General features: G+C 42.9%; 1 protein-coding gene across 4 annotated transcripts in view; it reads left to right on the plus strand.

Annotated features, from left to right (window-relative positions):
* Nucleotides 1–22,126, plus strand: part of LOC112262996 (adhesion G-protein coupled receptor D1) — a 41,957-nt gene extending 19,831 nt beyond the window's left edge. For all 4 annotated transcript variants that reach the window (XM_042331610.1, XM_024438927.2, XM_024438928.2 and 1 more), the window contains 12 exons: nucleotides 8,386–8,459; nucleotides 9,109–9,232; nucleotides 17,469–17,572; nucleotides 17,764–17,875; nucleotides 18,059–18,212; nucleotides 19,050–19,116; nucleotides 19,353–19,419; nucleotides 19,573–19,664; nucleotides 19,801–19,927; nucleotides 20,046–20,087; nucleotides 20,215–20,307; nucleotides 20,414–22,126. In XM_042331610.1, the coding sequence (XP_042187544.1) occupies nucleotides 8,386–8,459; nucleotides 9,109–9,232; nucleotides 17,469–17,572; nucleotides 17,764–17,875; nucleotides 18,059–18,212; nucleotides 19,050–19,116; nucleotides 19,353–19,419; nucleotides 19,573–19,664; nucleotides 19,801–19,927; nucleotides 20,046–20,087; nucleotides 20,215–20,307; nucleotides 20,414–20,509 (1,152 nt within the window). In that variant the 3' untranslated portion in view covers nucleotides 20,510–22,126. The remainder of the gene's footprint in view (nucleotides 1–8,385; nucleotides 8,460–9,108; nucleotides 9,233–17,468; nucleotides 17,573–17,763; nucleotides 17,876–18,058; nucleotides 18,213–19,049; nucleotides 19,117–19,352; nucleotides 19,420–19,572; nucleotides 19,665–19,800; nucleotides 19,928–20,045; nucleotides 20,088–20,214; nucleotides 20,308–20,413) is intronic.
* The last annotated feature ends 155 nt before the right edge of the window (nucleotides 22,127–22,281 follow it).

Genomic DNA, 22,281 nt, shown 5'->3' on the forward strand with positions numbered 1-22,281 from the left:
CCTTTCTCTCACTCTCTCTCTCTCTTTCTCCCTCGCACACAGACTTGCTTACACATTTGGGCCAGCTTGCTGATCAATTGCAGATGGAGGTCTGGCGATTGCTATCCTCCTCTTGCCAGGAGCTTTGCATTGAGGGTCTCTCTTTCCCCCGCCCTATTTTCTCTCTCTCTCCCCCTTGCGCTGTTCCCCTTTCCCAAAGTTACTCAAATGGAACTTCCTTTTCATTTCCTGGGGCAAAAGAGAAAGTGACAGTGTGGCGCATATTTCAAGGAAAGATTCACCCATTTTCAATGTTGTATCGTTTTTGTGCATCTCTGTGCGATGTTCTATCGATTACCAGGGTAATTTCATGCTTCCATGTGTATCTAAGCTATTGCTGTTCAAGCAGGCAGAAATACAACCAGTGTGATGATTTTTGCATGATGCAACACATGAAATGGCCCAGGGAAACGATAGAACATCGCTCAGAAATGCACAAAACTATATAACATTGAAAATGTCTGAATCTTTCCTTTAAGTAACATTCTCCCATATTAACACAACTCAATGAAAATACCAATATCTCAGATTAAGCTTGGTGTAGTGTGATTGTTTTATCCCAGCAAGGCCAGCATATAATTTCAACAAAATGCCATATAATTTTGCAATCATGGATATTGCAATATAACTAGAGTGAGATTGTTAGACTTCCAGATCTTGGCCTCCTGCCCTATCAAAACAAAATGGCAACTTCCAGCATTTAATTGGCTTCACTTTTCTTCACACTTATCAACACTTACATAGTTGTTTTGTGTGTATACCTTGGAGGCTCAACTCAGACCACAGCTGCAAGCCTTACATTTCCCCTGATATCATGACCTCACTCTGCTCTGGGCCAATTGTGTTGTGAAGCTATGCTCAGATGTTTCCTCCGCTGTCCTTGCTATCCGGGCTCCTTGGGACATCCCTACCACATTGAAGTTGACATTTAAAATGGTTAAGGTTATGGTTAGAGTAAGGGTAGGGGTTAGGGTAATGGTAGGGGTTAGGGTTTAGGGTAGGGGTTAGGGTTAGGGTTAGGATAATGGTAGGGGTTAAGGTTAGGGGTTAGGGTAATGGTAGGGGTTAGGGTTTAGGATAGGGACATCCCAAGGATCCCGGATGGCACTAACCGTTCCTCCACATCCTCTAAATGAGTTGGTGTGTCTGACACCATGGAGCTTTATATCATAGCAATACTACCGGTTTATTAAGCCCAAACTGTCCTGGGGTTAGCTCAGACCCACCAATTAAAAGTGGATCTCAGTCTGAAATAATATCATAACAGATCCCAAGTCAGTGATGTGTGACTAAAGCTCTGCTGTGATCCTAACCTGCTGTGCTGAGTGCTTTGGTCCATTGTGCCTGCTGGACTGGATAGTGTTTCACTGCACCTCTGTGTGCCTGTCCCAGACATAGAGCAATAAAGTGCTTCCTTTTGTGGCTCATTTTAACTACAGTAAGTGTTGCCATGGGGAGATGCATATGTTTGCACTTTCTACGTGTTATATAGTGGAACCAGACACCGGATTTAGCTCTACCTGAACTCTCCTGTTTATTAAAATGCTAAGACAACAAAGGAAGTTCATTCATGTGTTTTTGGTATAATGGTGTAGTTGATGTAGTTTGAGTTTCAATGCTCTCCTTGTCTCTGCAGACGGTTGTGCTGTTAGACTAGTTTTCAGTGGCTGACGATTGTATCTGTCCCACACCACACACCTCAGAGTAATTCTAAATTACACCCTGTCTCTCTCCATGCCCTCAATTAGATTGCTATGTCGAAACGTGGGGAAATTGAAAAGATATTGGTGACTTTATTTTTATTAATTGTGTTTTACATAAGACACGAATTTCAAGGCTCAGTGCTGTCAAAAATGTGATTTTTCTGTGTTTTATATATATTTCCCCACTATGATTTTGGAATAATTCTGTAAACATTTTGAAAATGATGTTGTCCTTATAGTGTAAGAACTGTTTGATAAGACCGCCTGAAATTTCAGCCTGTTTTTGTGGGATGGAGTTTTGGCCTGCCTGGTGACATCACCAGGTGGTAAATTAGTTAATAGACCAATAAGAAAGAGCGTTTTAAGCCTCTCTGCTAACAACAGCTAGTTTTAGATTTCCCCGCCCCACTCAGACCACTCTCAGACAGTCCTAGCAAAATTATTTATTGAGAAATTGTTCTTTGCTTGTGACCATTTTCATTTAAAACAATCACAGTAAGGTACTTAATTGTTACCCAGAAATTATTTGATATTGAGATAAAAAATGGCTGTAAATGTATTGTTCATAATATTTATATAGACTGCATTGCATTTGAAATAAGTCTTTACTACAGACTAGCAATGCCAGCCCAGAGAATGTGGGTTAGTGTGGTAGTGCTGGACAGTGTGCAGAGGGAGTTTGTGTGTTAGTCCGCTATTTGGCTGTACGTTAAATCAAATATGGTGGTGTTGGGCTTAGTTTTGATGGATAGGTAGTGTAATGGTTGCTGTACAGTATATACAGTATTCCTGTATCAATGTGTCAGAATCACTGCATTGAAGCCTACAAGAGGTCCACATGAGAGTGAGCCACCATCCATACGCCCTTCCCTCTTCTTTTGCACTTTATTCTTTCTGTCTTCTTTCTGAACCAGCTGTCAAAAGCTACTATTCAATTTGGCCTGGAATAGTCTGATGCCTTTGGATTTGAGAAGGCGTGTCCTGTCAGTGGTTGGGGAGGTTAGTTCAACCACAGAGAGGGCTTGACATCCAGCTCTGGCAATCATGGGAGGTCTGAAAGATGCCGCAGTGCAGAGAGGAGCTCGAAGAGTTTGGCGGGTATGTCGTGTAGGGGGGGCTTATATGCAGATGTTATGTGTGAGAGTTTGTATTTTTACCTTGTCATTCTGTCCATGGACATTGTGAGATTGTCTTCAAAGACGTCAGGCTTTGCATTGACATTAACTAGCTAAAGCACAACATTTGTTCATATGACCAGAATAGACATATCAGAATGTAGCCGGTATTTATCCTGTTGGCAGGGCAGACGTGGAAGGCCATTCTTTCACCATGACGACAGATGGGGGGGGCTATTCGTTAATCACCAGCATATGCCACTCATCCCTGAAGCATAATACTCCCTACGAATCTCCCCCAAATGTTGTTATGCAACACGCTGCCACATGATAGGCGTGTTGTCATGATGTCATGGCAGCTGAAAAATACCCCGTTCACCCTTAAGGAGTTGCATAATCATTAACTATACTCCTTACTGAGCTGCAGGATTCTCGATCCATACTCTATTGTATGCCCTGATTCAATGATTAGATGGATGTCACTGGTCTCTCATTGTTTGTGATGTAGGCCTAGTGGGTTGACAGAACAGTTGAGACAAACTGCTTTCTTCGCTACTCATTTAATGATCTCTGAGGAAAGAGAGAGGAACTACAGTAGTTTACTACTATCTGTGTCTCTTACTCCCTTTCTCTCACTCTCACTCTGCCACTTATTCTCGGCCTTCCTCTGGCAGTCTCATTCTCTTCTTTTTTCCCTCAATCTGCCTTCCAGTCTCTGTCTCTGTCGTTCTCTCTCTCCTCCGTTCTCTGTCTCTTTCTCTCTGACTGTTTCTCTGTCGCTGTCTTTCTCTCTCCGCCCTCTTTCTCTCTCCGCTCTCTTTCTCTCCCTCAGATGAGGTTTGAAGTGATTTCCAAGGCTAATTTTGCTAGCCCTCTGTTGTTAATAAATAGATGGAGCGGAGCTCTCTTTCCTGGCAGACGGTGAGGCTGCAGGGCACCAGGGAGACGAGGGAGCAGTGGCAGGCGCACACACACAGACAGACACACACACAGACACACACAGACACACACACACACACACGCATAGACACGCGCACACACAGACACACACACACACACACACAGACACACACGCACACATAGACACATGCACAGACACACACACACACACACACACACACAGACCAGATGACATCTCTCTCTCTCTCGCTCTCTTTCTGCATTCTAACACTGAGGAGAGACTCAACTCCACATCACTCTCCCTACTCTCGCTCTCCCCAGATATGGGCTCAGAAACACCCAACGGACATGTCAGAACAACAACCACTGTGTCGCCACAGAGACATTGTGACTGAATAATACCACATCTCCCATCTGTGACTGTCCGTTTCATCAGGGGGTCTGGTCCATGTCAGAGCTTGTAACATTTTCCCTCTCCGTAATCACTCAATGTGGAAAATTAGTCCCCTAGTTTTCTCACTAACATAATAGCATCAAAGTTTCAGCGATAGAAGAGAACACATGTTCCAGAGTAAAGGAATGCCTGATGGCAGTGTATAATTGTTCTTTCTCTTCCTGGACTGTGAATGGATCCTAGTTGTACCTCACCCTCCCATCTGCTTCTATTTACACCCACCAAGAACCAGTGAGTTATTAAACCCCACAGGGCCCTGTAAACTCTCCCAGAGGGTCTCTCGCACCTCGTCAAAGACAGACGTTTCCCATTCTGATGGGCTGCATGTGTGCTGCTCTCAAGGCCTGTCTATGGAGCACACAGTCCTACACATGAGTCCTTTCTGTACATACAGCACAATGTTCAGGTGAGCAGCACACTGCTCTACACAGGTTGATCAAAGTACAGACTTAGCTATTGTGTGAGTAAGGCGAAAATCACACACAAAATATATATACTGTGAAGGCAAGAGTTTGGCCCATAGTTAACATTATAAGGTAATATGAAACAGAGAGTGTATGGTAGGGCCAGGAAACAGACACATGCACAAGGCATCGTGCCTCACTGTCAGATTCACTCTCCCGCTCACTCACTTATTCCAGAAGGGAATAGAGACAGTTCATCTCAACACTCTGATCTAATTTCTCCATTAAGGCCCAGGGAATAAGGAGAGGTGGGTCTGCTGTAGATGTTACACCATGCCAGCCTATGAATACTTTGTTTTGTGTTGAGGAAAGATTGGATGGAGCGTTAGGGTGAACCTGAAACCATAGCCAGGCCCTAATTACCACATTCCTTCAACCATTAGCTCACTGTCTCTGGGGACTCCATTTAAAGGAATTATATGTAAAAAGTGAGTTATAATCAAATAAAATGACAGTAAGGAGTCTCACACAATGTAATAATCACCTTTGCTGCGGGGTTGAGCCTTTGTTATGATCTAGCTCGGGGGGTGTCAAACCCGTCAGGGTGTCCAATACGGCCTGGGTGGTTTGGGTAAGAATTGTTTTTATATATATATATACTGTATAGTGCCTTCAGAAAGTATTCACACCCCTTTACTTTTTCCACATTTTGTTGTTTTACAGCTTGAATTTTAAGTTGATTAAATTGAGAATGTATCTGACCGGCCCACAGTACACACAATACCCCATAATGTCAAAGTGGAATTCTGTTTTTTTTTATTATGTTTTACAAATGGATTAAAAATTGAAATCTGAAATGTCTTGCATCAATAAGTACTCAACCCCTTTGTTATGGCAAGCCTGAATAAGTTCAGGAGTAAAACTGTGCTTAACAAGTCACATAATAAGTTGCTCTGTGTGCAATTAAAGTGTTTAACATGATTTTTGAATGACTACCTCATCTCTGTACCCCACACATACAATTATCTGTAAGGTCCTCAGTAAAGCAGTGAATTTCAAACACAGATTCAACCACAAAGACCAGAGAGGTTATCCAATGCCTCGCAAAAAGGGCACCTATTGGTAGATGGGTAAATATAATAAAGCAGACATTGAATATTCCTTTGAGCATGGTGAAGTTATTAATTACACTTTGGATGGTGTATTAATACACCCAGTCACTACAAAGATACAGGCGTCCTTCCAAACTCAGTTGCCGGAGAGGAAGAAAGCCGCTCAGGGATTTCACCATGAGGCCAATGGTGACTTTAAAACAGTTGCAGTTTGAAGACTGTGATAGGAGAAACCTGAGGATGGATCAATAACATTGTAGTTACTCCACAATACTAACCTAATTGACAGAGTGAAAAAAGGGAAGTCTGTACAGAATAAAAAATAATTAAAAACATGCATCCCGTTTGCAACACGGCACTAAAGTAATACTGCAATAAATGTGGCAAAGCAAGTCACTTTTTGTCCTGAATACAAAGTGTAATGTTTGGGGCAAATCCAATACAACACATTAATGAGTACCACTCTTGATATTTTCAAGCATAGTGGTGACTGGATCAAGTTATAGGTATGCTTGTAATCATTAAGGACTGGGGAGTTTTTCTGGATAAAAAAATACATGGAATGGAGCCAAGCACAGGCAAAATCCTAGAGGAAAACATGGTTCAGTCTGCTTTCCACCAGACACTGGGAGATTAAGTCACCTTTCAGTAACAATAACAATAACCTAAAACACAAGGCCAAATCTACACTGGAGTTGCTTACCAAGAAGACAGTGAATGTTCCTGAGTGGCCAGTGACAGTTTTGACTTGAATCTACTTGAAAATCTATGGCAAGAACTTAAAATGGTTGTCTAGCAATGATCAACATTCAATGTGAGAGAGCTTGAAGAATTTTGAAAATAATAATGGGCAAATGTTGCACAATCCAGATGTGGAAATCTCAGAGACTTACCCAGAAAGACTCATCTAAAAACATGTTTTCACTTCATCATAATGTAAAATAATATACAGTGGGACAAAAATGTATTTAGTCAGCCACCAATTGTGCAAGTTCTCCCACTTAAAAAGATGAGAGAGGCCTGTAATTTTCATCATAGGTACACTTCAACTATGACAGACAAAATGAGAAAAAAAATCCAGAAAATCACATTGTAGGATTTTTAATGAATTTATTTTCAAATTATGGTGGAAAATAAGTATTTGGTCAATCACAAAAGTTTATTCAATACTTTGTTATATAACCTTTGTTGGCAATGACAGAGGTCAAATGTTTTCTGTAAGTCTTCACAAGGTTTTCACACACTGTTGCTGGTATTTTGGCCCATTCCTCCATGCAGATCTCCTCTAGAGCAGTGATGTTTTGGGGCTGTTGCTGGGCAACACGAACTTTCAACTCCCTCAATCACAAAGCCCTGACCTCAATCCCATAGAAAATGTGTGGGCAGAACTGAAAAAGCATGTGTGAGCATGGAGGCCTACAAACCTGACTCAGTTACACCAGCTCTGTCAGGAGAAATGGGCCAAAATTCACCCAACTTATTGTGGGAAGCTTGTGGAAGGCTACCTGAAATGTTTGACCCAAGTTAAACAATTTAAAGGCAATGCCACCAAATACTAATTGAATGTATGTAAACTTCTGACCCACTGGGAATGTGATGAAAGAAATAAAGCTGAAATGAATCATTCTCTCTACTATTATTCTGACATTTCACATTCTTAAAATAAATTGGTGATCCTAACTGACCAAGAAAGGGACTTTTTAGTAGGATTAAATGTCAGGAATTGTGAAAAACTGAGTTTAAATATATTTGGCTACGGTGTACAGTATGTAAACTTCTGACTTCAACTGTACTTTAAAATGGCTAAAACCAAATCTAAACTGTGTAGATATGATCATGGACATGCATTCATACAGTTTCTTGACTGTGTCCAGCTAGACAGTCAGGGAGCATTGACAGTTCCTAAATGATGGATAGAGGACTATTTTTAGCACAAGGAAATGTTACCAATTTTCACTGCAGCCCTCCGGACCTCATTGAAGACCAAATGCGGCCCCCGGGGCAAAATTTGTTTGACACCTCTGCTCTAGCTTGTTAAGCTGATGTCTTCTTCAGATGTTTATTGGTCTCTCAACACCAGTGAAGGGGACATTGTTATTTGATTTCACAAAACAAAAACAAAAAAGGTGGTTCATTCTTCCAAATTCAAAAGAGATTGCTACTTTTGGAGCGCATCGAGCCAGCTCTAATGGTGTTGTTAAGCTTATTTTATGAAGAGAGAGCCAACTGGAGTCATGGAAAGCCGTCTTCGAGAGAGCTGCTCATTTCCAAAGCTTCCAAATGATCCCATGCCCCTCTCATGGTGATTACAGTAACTTTCCTAACAGGTTGCTCTGGTTTATGGGAGTAAACAAAAGCCAGGGTTGGCCATCACTCCAACTCACTAATACAATCAAGTCAATTGTTTTCTATTTAATTATTTATTTTACCAGGTTGTCTCCTTGAGGTAAAACAACCCGTTTTTCAAGGGAGACCTGGACTTCTGGTTCATCAACTGAATTCTGTTCAGAAATATAAAATGAGGTCTTCTTTGGGATTTGATTTTGACAAGATACAAATGCCAAAGAATATCAAAATGTCACACATGCCCATCTCACAATAGAGGTTTGTGAAGTAGAGCTGTAACTGTGAAATTAGGACATTGTTTTCTTTTTTCAGAACAGGGATCAGCAGGGTCAAGCCTTAAACCAAAGCAACAAAGTGTTCCTCTACTGTGCCTTCCTCGACTACAGGTTGGGTTTACATATGCACACTGAAATATGTCTATTTCATGTCTATCACTGAAATAACTCATTTTGCCCAAAACATCATCATCATATACATTACATCCTTGATACATAGCATCAATACATTTGGTACAGTATATATATTGAGGGAGGGAGTGTGCAACCTTCAGTAAAAACACTGCCATCTGATAAGCCAATGTTTTGGCTGTTTAAATGCTATAAATCATTGTGAATTGTGACTGTTTTACTTGGACTCATTATGCTTCCTGTCCCCTTCCTTCTGTGGTTCATGAAAAAAATGAAATATTTGACAGCCCTATTAAAAATCTAATTCTGCAAAACATATGTGTTAAAGGGCCTCCCACATAATTGTTTTACCTAGAATATAATCTGGTTTAGGGAGTATGTGCCATTGTAGATTTATCCCTGCTATTTTGACAGGCATGTTTATGTGTGTGCTTGCATATGTGTCTGACAATCTCTCTGTCTCAACTCCTGTGTCTCTGTGTGTGTCTCCTTCCTCTACCTGATTGGCTGTCTCCTGTGTGTCTGTCCTCTCTCTGACTGACTGTCTCCTCTGTCTGTCTGTCTGTCTGTCTGTCTGTCTGTCTGTCTGTCTGTCTGTCTGTCTGTCTGTCTGTCTGTCCTCCATCAGTTCAAAGGTGGGTGTTTGGTCCAATGAGGGCTGTGTGCGGTCCGGAGGGAACATGTCCTACTCGGTGTGTCTGTGTAACCATCTCACCAACTTCGCCATTCTCATGCAGGTGGTTCCCATGGAGGTAAGATCCCTTTCCTTTCCTCCACAACATGCAGTCCCATGCAGAACCTTGCTGTGTGTGTGTGTGTGTGTTTATCCATCAGTGCACCAGTGATTTATGTGAGTATATTTGCACAGGGGTCTGTGGTTCACCACACAGTAACTTTTCCCCATCCAGAGGTCCTGGTTCTGCTGGAATTTTCAGCATACCTAAGTAACAACGTTGTTTTCTGTAGTGATTTAATAGGGCATTGCTGCAGACTACCATGATTAGGTGTGGTTTCTTTGGGTCTCGACATGAGGCAATGGTCCATGCCTCAAAGACCATCTATTCCCACAGTCTGTTTGGCTCAGGGATTCTCAAGCTACACTCACTGGCCAGTTTATTAGGTACACCACCCCGTTCACGAAAATGGGTCGCTCCTACAGACAGTGAGTCACGTGTCCAAGGCTTGCTATATAAAGCAGGCAGACAGGCATTGAGGCATTCAGTTACTATTCGATTGAACGTTAGAATGGGCAAAACTAGTGACCTAAGGGACTTGGTATGATCGTCGGTGCCAGGCGCTCCGGATCCAGTATCTCAGAAATGGCTGCCCTCCTGGGATTTTCACGCATGACAGTGTCGATAGAGTTTTCCCAAGAATGTTGCTACAAACAAAAAATATCCAGCCAGTGGCAGACCAGGTGGGCAAAAACATCTTGTTCATGAGAGAGGTCGAAGAAGAATGGCAAGAATCGTGCAAGCTAACAGGCAGACAAATAACGGCTCCAGTACAACATTGGTATGCAGAACGGCATCTCGGAGCGCACAACTTGATAACACCAGGTTCCACTCCTATCAGATAAAAACTCAAAAGAAGCGGCTCCAGTGTTTACACGATCCCCAACACTGGACATTTGAGGAGTGGGAAAACATTGCCTGGTCCGACGAATCCCGGTTTCTGTTGCATCATGATGATGACAGAGTCAGGATTTGGCGTAAGCAGCACGAGTCTATGGACCTATCCGGTCTGGTACAGGCTGGTGGTGTTGGTGTACTGGTGTGGGGAATGTTTTCCTGCCACACATTAGGTCCCTTGATGCCAACGCGCTACAAATGTTTCCGACACCTTTTAGGTACCTAATAAACTGTCCGGTGAGTGTATACCTCCCTCTTTGTAATAGATGTATGCACACTACTTAACCAACTACATGTCAATATCATACCATGAAGGCCACAATCTCCCTTTCTTCATAAACCTGTACCCCAAACTTTTATTGGAACACAGTCCAGATCACATCACAGTTCATCACCATTAGTGCATTGTATTCTCCTAAATGGTAACCAAGGCAATAGAGGCCAGAGACAATAACCCTCCTCTGTTATCAAAAGGCCAGCAATATTCACCCTGTGAGTGTGGTGACTGACCATCCATCCTGAATAGATTCCCAAAATAGAAAAGGATAACCATCCTTTTTGTTGCGTTACTCAGTAATGTATTGAGGCAGTCGTCTCCTTGATGCTATACTTTCCTCAAGTCCCTCTCTAATTAGTGGGCAGCAGCCTTATCCCTCAGCTGGATGGGAACATCCCACGCATCCCTATTCTGGAAGGCTGTGACTGCTCCACTGGCCAAATGACAAGGCACACGCTGCAGTTAATGGAGAATCAAACCTCAATGTCTAGAAATAACCTCAGCTATAAAAAAAAAACAGAAACATGCCGTACAACACACACACAGTCATATACATGTAACTGACAAAATAAGGGAAACACCAACATAAAGTGTCTTGATAGGGCGTTGGGCCACCATGAGCCAGAACAGCATCAATGCACCTTGGCATAGATTCTACAAGTTTGTGGAACTATATTGGAGGGATGCGACGCCATTCCTCCTTGAGAAATTCCATAATTTTGTGTTTTGTTGATGGTGGTGGTAAATGCTGGCTCAGGTGCTGCTCAAGAATCTCCCATAAGTGTTCAGATGGGTTGAGATCTGGTGACTGAGACAGCCATGGCATTTAGTTTACATCACTTTCATGCTCATCAAACCATTCCGTGACCACTTGTGCCCTGTGGATGGGGGCATTGTCATCCTTTTAGTTAATTCCTTAATTAACTCAGGAACCACACCACTGTGGAAGCCCCTACTTTCAATATACAGTACATTGTATCCCTAATTTGCTCAAGCGTTTCCATTATTTCGGCAGTTACCTGTAACTAGACACACACACACACACACACACACACAGAGGAAGAGAAAAGGGGAATCATCCTTGATATACAATTGTCAAGGACAAGACATATGTGCAGCACCATAGTTTGAGAGTGGACCTCATTGAGATTCAGGTCAGGGGTATTCTCTTTACCATGCCACAGCAGCTTTAAAATGGTGACAGTGTTACCCAGTCCAGTCCAGCACAGAGGTCCTCCAGTGAGAACACTAGTAATGAGGGTCACTGATCCCTGTTAAAGCCCAGCACTCGACATCACACCACTCTACTGGCTGGCACTGGGACTGGCACTGGCCAGGGAGGTTGGACAGGACACTAAGCACTAAGAAGGTCAGACATATTGAAGTAACTTCCTGCCGTAGAGGCTAGCCATGCAATAAAAGCCATAAAATGACATCCAAAAGAGTGGCATGATCAGAAGTATGGGCAAGATATTTTTTTATAATTTAACTAGTCAGTTAAGAACAAATTCTAATTTACAATGACGGCCTACCCCGGCCAACTGTGTACCAACTATGGGACTCCCAATCACAGCCAGATGTGATTCAGCCTGGATTCAAACCAGAGACTGTAGTGACACCTCTTGCACTGAGATGCAGTGCCTTAGACCACTGCGCCTCTCAGGATCTTCTGAGTGTCTGAGGTTTATTTTTAAATGTAACTATGTCACTTACCATGAACATGTAAAGAACTTGAAGGCCTGCACATTGTTTTTTTTATTACAACGTTTCGATCCGAAACGGATCTTCGAGTTCTCACATCCCAAAATATACACATTTCACCTCACATGACCATATACACACACACACACACACACACACGACGCATGGTGGGTGTGGAAACAAATGTTTTATTTATTTCACCTTTATTTAACCAGGTAGGCTAGTTGAGAACAAGTTGTCATTTACAACTGCGACCTGGCCAAGATAAAGCAAAGCAGTGTGACACAGACACCAACAGAGTTACACATGGAGTAAACAATAAACAAGCCAATAACACAATAAACAAGTCAATGGCACAGTAGAAAAAAATAAAAGTCTATATACAGTGTGTGCAGAAGGCATGAGGAGGTAGGCCATAAATAGGCCATAGTAGCGAAGAATTACAATTTAGCAGATTAACACTGGAGTGATAAATGAGCAGAAGATGATGTGCGTAGAGATACTTTTGCGCAAAGTCAATCGTAGTTAATCACAGAGGTACATATGGACATAAAGGATTGTATACTGTACATACAAAATCGGTTAAAACCTAGGCAACAGTAAACAATTTAATAAAAACTGTTGGAATGCACTCCCTTAAGACCATTACATCCAGGACGCGCGTTGGCTGTAGATCTATATTGAACAAAAATGGAACCGCAATATGTAAAGTGTTGGTCCCATGTTTCCTGAGCGGAAATGAAAGATCCCAGAAATGTTACATACGCACACAAAAAACGTATTTCTCTCAGATTTTGTCCACACGTGTTTATATCGCTATTAGTGAGCATTTATCCTGTGCTAAGAATGCATGCAGGTGTGGCATATCAAGTAGCTGATTAAACAGCATGATCATTACAGAGGTGCACCAAGTGCTGGGGACAATAAAGGGCCACTAAAAAGTTGTCGCAACACAATGCCACAGATGTGTCAAGTTGAGGGAGTGTACAATTGGCATGCTGACTGCAGGAATGTTCATCAGAGCTGTTGCCAGATCATTTTATGTTAATTTCTCTACCATAAGCCACCTCCAATGTAATTTTAGAGAATTTGGCAGTACATCCAGCTGGCCTCAACACTTGTAACCACGCCAGCCCAGGACCTCCACATCTGGCTTCATCACCCGTGGGGGTGCCCAGTCATGTGAAATCCATAGGTTAATGAATTTATTTCAATTGACTGATTTCCTTATTTGAACTGTGAAATCGTTGAATGTTATTTTTCTCTTCAGTATAATTACATTGACCTATTTTGAAAACAACTTGTGTACCTCTAATAATTATTTGATATAAATGAGATGGGTGATGTTTGTATGAAGGGATTCAACATCTATCAGACCTCAGGATAAAACCCAGATGCAGATGTCAGGGCATGCAGAATGGTCCAAACAGGAACTAGAGAGAAAAACGGGAGTACGGGAAAAAACGCTGGTGGGCTTGATGAGACAAGGCGAACTGGCAACAGACAAACAGAAAACACAGGTATAAATGCACATGGGATAATGGGGAAAATGAGCAACACCTGGAGGTGGGTGGAAACAAGCACAAGACAGGTGAAACAGATCAGGGTGTGGCATCCTACCCGGGCACATACCTGGTTGATCGGGATGCCAGCGGTGGAACTCAGCAATGAGGGCTGGGTCCAGGATGTTCCTAGCGGGGACCCTGCACCTCTCCTCTGAACCATAACCCTACCAGTCAACCAGTTGCTAGAATGCCCAACTCCGAGGTCGAACACTCAGGAGATGAGACGGGGGAGGGGTGGGCCTGGAAAGAGGAAACATTGTGCAGTAAGTCAGAGGTTTAATCTTTGATACATGAAACGTGGTATGTATACGGAGGGTGCCGGCAACAGCAGAGGGAAAGGGCCGATAAAGCTTGCGGGACTCTACCCAAACGGGCAGATCCCGAGTAGACAGCCATGCCCTCTGCCCAAGACAAAAGCGGGGAGCCGGCATCCGGTGGTGATCCACCTGTCAACGATACCTGGAGATGGTCTTGAGAAGAGCGGACCGAGCTCTCTTCCAGGTACGCCAACAGTGGCGGACGAACATCTGGGCAGAGGGTATGTTGACCTCCTCTGGGAAGAGCGGGGGACTGTAGCCCATGGAGCACTCGAAGGACGAGAGCCCAGTGGCTGAGCAGGGAAAAGATGAGTATGTTGTCGAGGTAGGCGAACCGGTTCAACATATCCCGGAGAACGTCATTAACCAGGGCCTGGAATACAGCAGGAGCATTGGTCAAACCGAATGGCATCACCAGGTATTCATAGTGTTCCCTAACAGTGATGCAGGCTGTCTTCCACTCGTCACCTTCCCGTATCCGTACCAGGTTGTAGGCGTTCCACAGGTCTAACTTAGAAGATAGTGGCCCCCTGGAGAGGCTCGAAAGCCGAGGAGATGAGTGATAGCGGATAGCGGTTCTTAACCGTGACGCCATTGAGGCCCCAAGTAGTCGATGCACAGGCGTAGAGTTTTGTCCTTCTTCTCCACATAGAAGAACGCTGCACCGGTGGGGGAGGCAGATGGACGGATACCCCCTGCAGCCAGGGAGTCCTCGATGTACGGCTCCATAGCCTTGGCCTCCAGACCCGACAGTGAATACAACCGTCCCCGGGGTGGTGTAGTGCCCGGGAGAACTTCAGGCAATGGGCGTGGCAGAACGGGCTCCAGTCCACGATAGTACCAGCAGCCCAGTTGATAAGGGGATTGTGGAACTGGAGCCAAGACAACCCCAATACCACGGGGACCTGAGGAGACTTGATGAGCATAAACTGCATAGACTCACTGTGGTTCCCAGACACACGCCAGTAGATAAGAGTAGTATTGTGGGTAACCCTGCCTATAGAGCGTCCATCCAGGGCTCAAACGTCCAGGAAACTGGAGAGGGGCTGAGTGGGGATGCCCAGCTCAGACACCAGGGTGGCATCCATGAAACTCTTGTCAGCCCCAGAGTCAACGAGAACCCGTAGAGATTTAGACCGGTCGCCCCACAGCAGGATGACATGAAGAGGGGTGCAAGTAAGGGGAGGCCCACCAGAGTACTCATACCTACTGTTGAGCCTGGCCTCTTTAAAGGACAGGTAGACACAATAACCGGCAGTTCCGCAATACAGACAACTCTGGGTGGTTTGTCTGCGTAAGAGCTCGGCTGGTGACAGCCTAGTGCTGCCGAGTTGCATTGGCTCCGAAAAAGGAGAGTCGGCAGACCTCTGAGACTCTCGGGGGAACTCGAATCCTCTCAGGGACATAGACGCTGGGGACTTCCGGAGTTCCTCGGAGGCAAGGTGGGATCCTTTGGCGAGCGATTGGAACCAGAATCAGACCTCTCCCTCCTACGTTCCTGTAGCCGCCCATCGATCCAGATGGTCAAGGCGATGAGCAAATCGAGAGCCGTAGGCAGCTCCCGGGCTGCGAGCTCATCCTTAACCTCCTCCGATAATCCATGAAGGAATGTGTCAAACAGGGATTCCGGGTTCCAGGCATTCTTGGCAGCCAATGTGCAGATATCAACTGTATAGGCCGCCACACTGTAGGGAGTCTTGGCGAAGCTTGAGTAACTTCCGGGCAGCCTCTCTCCCGGACAACGAAGAATCCAAAACCTTTTTCACCTCAGCCACAAACTCCTCCAAACTGAAACACATGGCAGATTGTGGTTCCCACACTGCTGTAGCCCAGGCGAGAGCCCTCCCGGACATTAGCGTTATGAGATACACTATCTTCGAGTAGTCCGAGGGGAAGGACGAGGGCTGCAGCTCGAAGATAAAGGAACACTGAGAGAGAAATGCCTGACAGGTTCCTGACGCTCCAGCGAAGCGTTCCGGAGGAGGTAAGCGGGGTTCTCGGGAAGCCTGGTTGCCCTGGAGAGATGCACTGCTGACAGCGGTTACTGGGGGGCTGGGAGGTTACTGTTATGGCCGGCGGCCTCACAGATAATCCTCTGGAATTGCTCCAGCAATGTATTCAAGGCACAGTCATGGCGTTCTGCCAATGTCTGGAATTCCTCCAGAAGACCTCTGTGTAACTCCATATCATTCAAAAACACTCTCACATCATGATCACTGACCCGCAGGTAGTCTTCAGACGCGCACAATGTGCCGGTAACAATGTTACCTTCCGACAATGTGCCGGAAGGTAAATACATATGTGGCGGATGTACCCATTGTAACTTTACGAACACATGCACAACGTCCAATCATCCCATCACGGGCAAAGGCATCATTACGTGTTCTACAAAATAAATGGTATACCTGATCAAGTGTATTTGTGGTCTATGCTATGCTATGCTCTGAAAACAAGGATAGCAGAACACAGGAGTAATTTCAGGGCTGCGCATTTCATGGAGGCTAGTCACAACATCATCTCTCTGGGATACGCTGTTATCGAACACGTCAAGGCTCTTAGGAAAGGGAGATACTGATAATCTTCCACTGAAAATATAATTGTATTGGATTCACCGTTTGTCCACCATGTCTCCTGAAGGTCTGAACCAAGAATTTGATATCAGACCATTTATTACACGGATATGTTACGTTGAATAGTCTTGACATGCAGTTCGCCACTTGTTAATTTTGTACATATGCATGTATTAGATTTTCTGTAACTACTACATGTACCCATCTCATTGATGTTCAATTTTTAGAGGTACACAAGTTGTTTTGAAATAGGTCACTGTATTTATATCTACGGCCACCGCGTGTCCTGCGCGTAATGATATTCCAAAAGTTTCCAATGTAATATTTTTTTAACCTTTGCCTAGCTTTTAACATGGACCAATTTGTATGTATATAATCCATTATGACCATATGTACCTCCGTGATTAATTATGATTGACTGTGCACAAAAGTTAATTGAATTGTTTCCACACGTCCATGTGCGTAATGGTCATGTGAGGTGAAATGTGTATAACAGAGCTCTGTCTTTTAGACCTGAAAAAGATCAGTTTTGGATCGAAACGTTGTCAATAAAGCGGTGAATTGGGAGCATAAACAGTGTGCGGGTTTTCCTGTTCTTCACAACTATTCTTTATTAGCCCAGCACCTACGTTTTTAAAGGATGTGTTTGACCACAAACTTGGCTACTTACCATAAATATCCCACAGAGGGCAGTGTTGGTTCATAGTGAAACTCAGCTCAATTTAAACACTGTCCCTTCTAGAGAATCACTACTTTGTTTTAATGCTCTTCTCAGTTCAGCTTTACATTATTTCTCTAGTAATGTGTTCAATGCAATGTATTCTGGTCTGTATCCTTTTGAAATGAATCAGCCCGAACATGAATCTAAACATCAAACTTGTGTCTGGAATGTTTTACTGAATTGTGATGATTCTCACGTTTGCACAGCTAACCAAGGCCCACCAGGTGGCGTTATCAACCATCAGTTACATTGGCTGCTCTATATCTATCTTCTGTCTGACCATCACACTGGTGACATTTGCAATCTTGTCGTGAGTATCCCTCCATCTTTATTGTTCACTGACTCAATCAAAATAAATGTATCAAAGCACCTCACATGTGCTGTGTGTCACACATGCTCTTTGTGTGTGGTATTCGCCTCATTATGATTAAATGTTATATCAAACTTATGTTATACATTTCTTGTAATATTCAATGTTTCTATTTGTGTTTGGCCTTGCAGGTCAGTGAGCACTATCCGTAACCAACGCTACCACATCCATGCCAACCTGTCCTTTGCCATCCTGGTGGCCCAGATCCTGCTGCTCATCAGCTTCTGCTTTGACCCAGGCACGGTAAGCATCTCATAACCAGAGTCAGAGGATCTCATTGGCTAGAACCAGGAAGTGATTTGCACTTACTGTATGATGATGATGATGATGGTGATGATGATAAAGAAGAGGAGGCAGAGCGTGCCAACAGAGATAATGATGCACCCTGTGCCCTAGTTTTAACCTTTAACCCCTCTCCTCTCCCAGCTGCCCTGTAAGGTGATGGCTGTGCTGCTCCACTTCTTCTTCCTGAGTGCGTTTGCCTGGATGCTGGTGGAGGGCCTGCACCTCTACAGCATGGTCATCAAGGTTTTCGGCTCAGAGGGCAGCAAGCATTTCTACTACTACGGGATTGGCTGGGGTACATCTTGTAACTGTATCAATGGTCCTTTTTAGGCACAAATGTCTTAATGATACACATGTTTTTATTCATCTCAAACTGGATCAATTGGTTTTCCACCTACACCTGCAGCTACATACTGTGCTTCAAAAGACTAATCATGAACAATGTTTCCCACAATTAAAATGTTGACCTTTAAGGTCTGGTTTTAGCAGACCTCTAGATTGGCCTTCAGACTTCACAGGTCTCTGTTAGCCAGAGTGGACAGACAGACAGGAGAATGTGTGTGTGTGTGTTTCTTTTAGCTTTCTGGGAACACTGCGTCTCCTCCACATGCTGGAGTGATTCATAGAAATAAGTTACCATTTTTATCATTTCCTATGTTGTTGGCCGAAGTAATGCTGCGATTTGTGGCCAACAGCAAATTAAGGAGTGTAGATGTGTCCAGCCTAAGTTTTTTTTGTTTACACTGCCATTTGGTGATTTACAGCTCCTGTTGTTAGCAGTGAAATCAGGCTCCTGACCCTTTATTCTTCATTTCCTCCTTTAGCGTAACAGTTGAATTGTTCTTTGCTGGGGAAGTCTGTAAATCGCTGTGGACTTAGCAACTCATTAAAAGAGATGAAAGCATGAGCAAGACTAGAACCATGTTGGTGGGAATTAAAATACATCCGGTGTCCTCTACTGTCGGTGTTGCTAACTTTCATCTCATACTCCTTGCCACACCTGATTTAGAAAACATTAGACTGAAGTCAATACTGTATAAGGAAGCATATACTAAACAATGTAATGTTAGAGATGTCATGATGTGTGTGATATCTTTTTATCTTGTAACTAACATGTCCTCTCTTCTCCCAGGGTCTCCATTGGTGATATGTGTGGTCTCTATGACATCAGCCTTGGACAGCTATGGAGAGGTTGGGAAGTAAGTCACTGAGTCAACTCACTCCAACCTGGACATTCAAAACCACTTGGCAGCACTTTGTGCCATTGGATATAGTTAAAATATCAATACTGGTGCCATGAAACTGCCATGAATTAAGAGATATGTATCTAGGCATATTTATGTACTGTATAAGTAGTTTACAAAGTAAACGGAGATGGGAAGTATAATGTGAGAGATGTCGACCAAGCTTGTTATCTCTCTCCTCCCTCCCTCAGCTGTTGGCTGTCCTTGAAGAATGGGGCTATTTGGGCGTTTGTGGCACCAGCACTGTTTGTCATTGTGGTAAGAGAACTGAAGAAATCACCACGAACTGTTTGTTTATTTACGTTATTTACTTTACAATTTACAGCTAATTAATCACTGGAGCTCAAGCTTTTTTGTTCATGAAAGTGATAAAGACATTAACTGATATGTGTTGTTTTCTCTCTTACTTAGGTGAATATTGTGATTCTTATATCTGTAACGAGGATCATCTCTCGTATTAGTTCAGAGAATTACAAGGTTCATGGCGATGCCAACGCAGTCAAGTGAGTCATCATCTCTGTTCTTAGGGCTGAAACCATCATGGTGATGATGCTATCTAAACTCTGACTCAGTCAGACTGACATTAATACACTATAGAATGCTGACATTTAGTGTTTCTGTGTCTCTCTGTGTGTATAGGCTGACTGCAAAGGCAGTGGCTGTGCTCCTTCCTATTCTGGGCATCTCCTGGATCTTTGGGGTACTGGCCATCAACGATCACGCACTGATGTTCCAGTACATGTTTGCTGTTTTCAACTCATTACAGGTAAGTAGCGTACTGTAAATGTGCCATTATGCAATCTAATACATTTCATAAAATATCTTTAACAATAGCCTTTATTTACAGTAATTGAATACAATCATGTGGATTTTTCTCTCTAAAGGGATTCTTTATCTTCCTGTTCCATTGCCTTCTCAACTCTGAGGTAAGGCACACCCCTCATGTTGTTATAGTGTTGATATAGTTTGTTTTGTTTCTAATATGTCCGGGGAGGTTTATGAAACATTGCATCTGTTATTGGTCCTACTCATGGTTGTGCTGTTTTGCGGTAGGTCAGAGCTGCCTTTAAGCACAAAACCAAGGTGTGGTCTCTAACCAGCAGCTCCATTCGCAACATCAATGTGAAACCCTTCAATTCTGACGTTGTGAGTACCAAGATAGAGGTGTCTAATTGGCTAAGAAGAAAGAAGTGAATTCAACATATAACTTTGAACGTGAGATCAAGTGTGTGCTCTCCTTTTTCTCTTGTAGATGAATGGAAACAGGGGAGGGGCGAGCCCCACAAAGATGAACACATGGGACAAAAGCACCAACTCAGCCAATCGGATCGACCTCTCTGCTGTCTAAAACTGGAGGGCATCACTTCGAGTAAGGGCGGAAATAGGATGCCATGCCAACCAGGGGTTGACTAGTGTAGATTCATTGACCGACACTGGCTAAAGCATTGTGCTGTTGTGCACTGTTATATGTGATATATGACTCAGAAGGAAAAGATAAGGGGGTATGCTGTGGTTCAGCTGCATAGTCAGGATGTCATGCGTCTTCATTCAGACCTCTATACACAATGACAGTGAGTATCCATTCGTACAGGCATCTCTGAGCTTAGCTTCCATAGCCCACAGCCTCCCACTCCCTTACTCCTCCACTATACAATGATTTGATGTAATGCTGTAACCCCAAATGGAACATAATGTAATCTCTCCCCCTGATGACAAACAGACTCAGACTGTGCCTTTCTCTTATAAAAGACAGCTGGCCAGACCCATTTAGAGAAGGGAATTCTGAGGGGACCCATGGTTAGGGAACAGAGTGAGATTATATTGGCTGTTAACCTTGAGGATTTAAAGCATTCCATTAACTGTTTTAGATAGTTTCTGTCCACCATATTGTGTATAATGTCTTGAAATGTTTCTACCCAAGTATTTTTGATGAATAATGATCCATTTGACCAGAGGCTATCCAATGTTTTGTGATAAGTAAACATATTGTAGCTTTTACTTTTTTGAGTGTTATAGTTACTTTCGGTATGTATTATGGTTATGACAAAGAGGCTAATAGCTGCCTGGTAATCGGTTACTTCTGGTTCAGAATGGTTATTCTAATACATGACTATCACAGGCTCCTGGCTGCATGGCACACTAAGCATTATGTGTTGAACCAATGAAAATAATAAATTACAATTATTTTCTGTTTGAAATATTTAATTTCCAGAAAGTGCAGAACATTAAATCTAGCCCCCAAAAAACATGTGCCTTAGTGTAGGGATAGTTGATACAATAAATAATACTTTCACTAATGTAAAAAGTGTCATCAAATGAAGAAGAAAAAAACACAGTTTAATGTATTTATTTATGGATTTTGTGATTCTTAATTTTTTTTGCAAAGTCACTCAAAATACTCACAATGTTTGATACCTGTCTCTCTTTTTATGTTTTCTTTGTGTGTTGTTTCTTACGATGAAGATGAGTTGACAATGTACATCATGTCTCTGTAAAGCTGCAGTATTTCATGCTTTTTTGAAAAATAGAGAATTATTAATTGTGTTAGACACAATTCTGTGAATTTTTTTATCAGTGTTCCAGTTAACTTTTCAAATTACGTAGATCGTTAGATGTTTTATGCTTTATCTTTGAGTAGAGGATACATAGTTATAGGCTAGCATATTCATGTCTTTCACAAACACAAGAGTGGGACTTTGAATTGAGCACAGCAAATTGTCTTTTGTTGAGTTTCACTGTGAGATTGGAGAGAAATGTCTGATGAGATGTTGATGGTTCTGACACTGTACCAACACTTAGTCTCCTACAATAGGATTTGCTGTATGAAATAATTTAAAAACACTTCCCATGACTTGTCTTTTTTCAGTATTTCAGAACAGACCATCATCTTATGGCGTGTCTTTTGCTTGTTTTCTAAGGTACTTTCTGTGTTCAAGTTTGTTGAATAAAAAGACAAACATGAAAACGTATTGTATGTAATTCCTCTCTCAACAGACCGCAGTATCCTTCCTACTGTATGTTAAAATGAATACAAAGAATACCGTCTCACCTGCGCTATCTATTGGAAGTATTGAAACTGCAGTAGGCCTAAGAAGTGGCAATGCTAAAATAAAGAAAAGG

The sequence above is a fragment of the Oncorhynchus tshawytscha genome, linkage group LG12, assembly GCF_018296145.1.
Source record: "Oncorhynchus tshawytscha isolate Ot180627B linkage group LG12, Otsh_v2.0, whole genome shotgun sequence".
NCBI classification, from domain to species: Eukaryota; Metazoa; Chordata; class Actinopteri; order Salmoniformes; family Salmonidae; genus Oncorhynchus; species Oncorhynchus tshawytscha.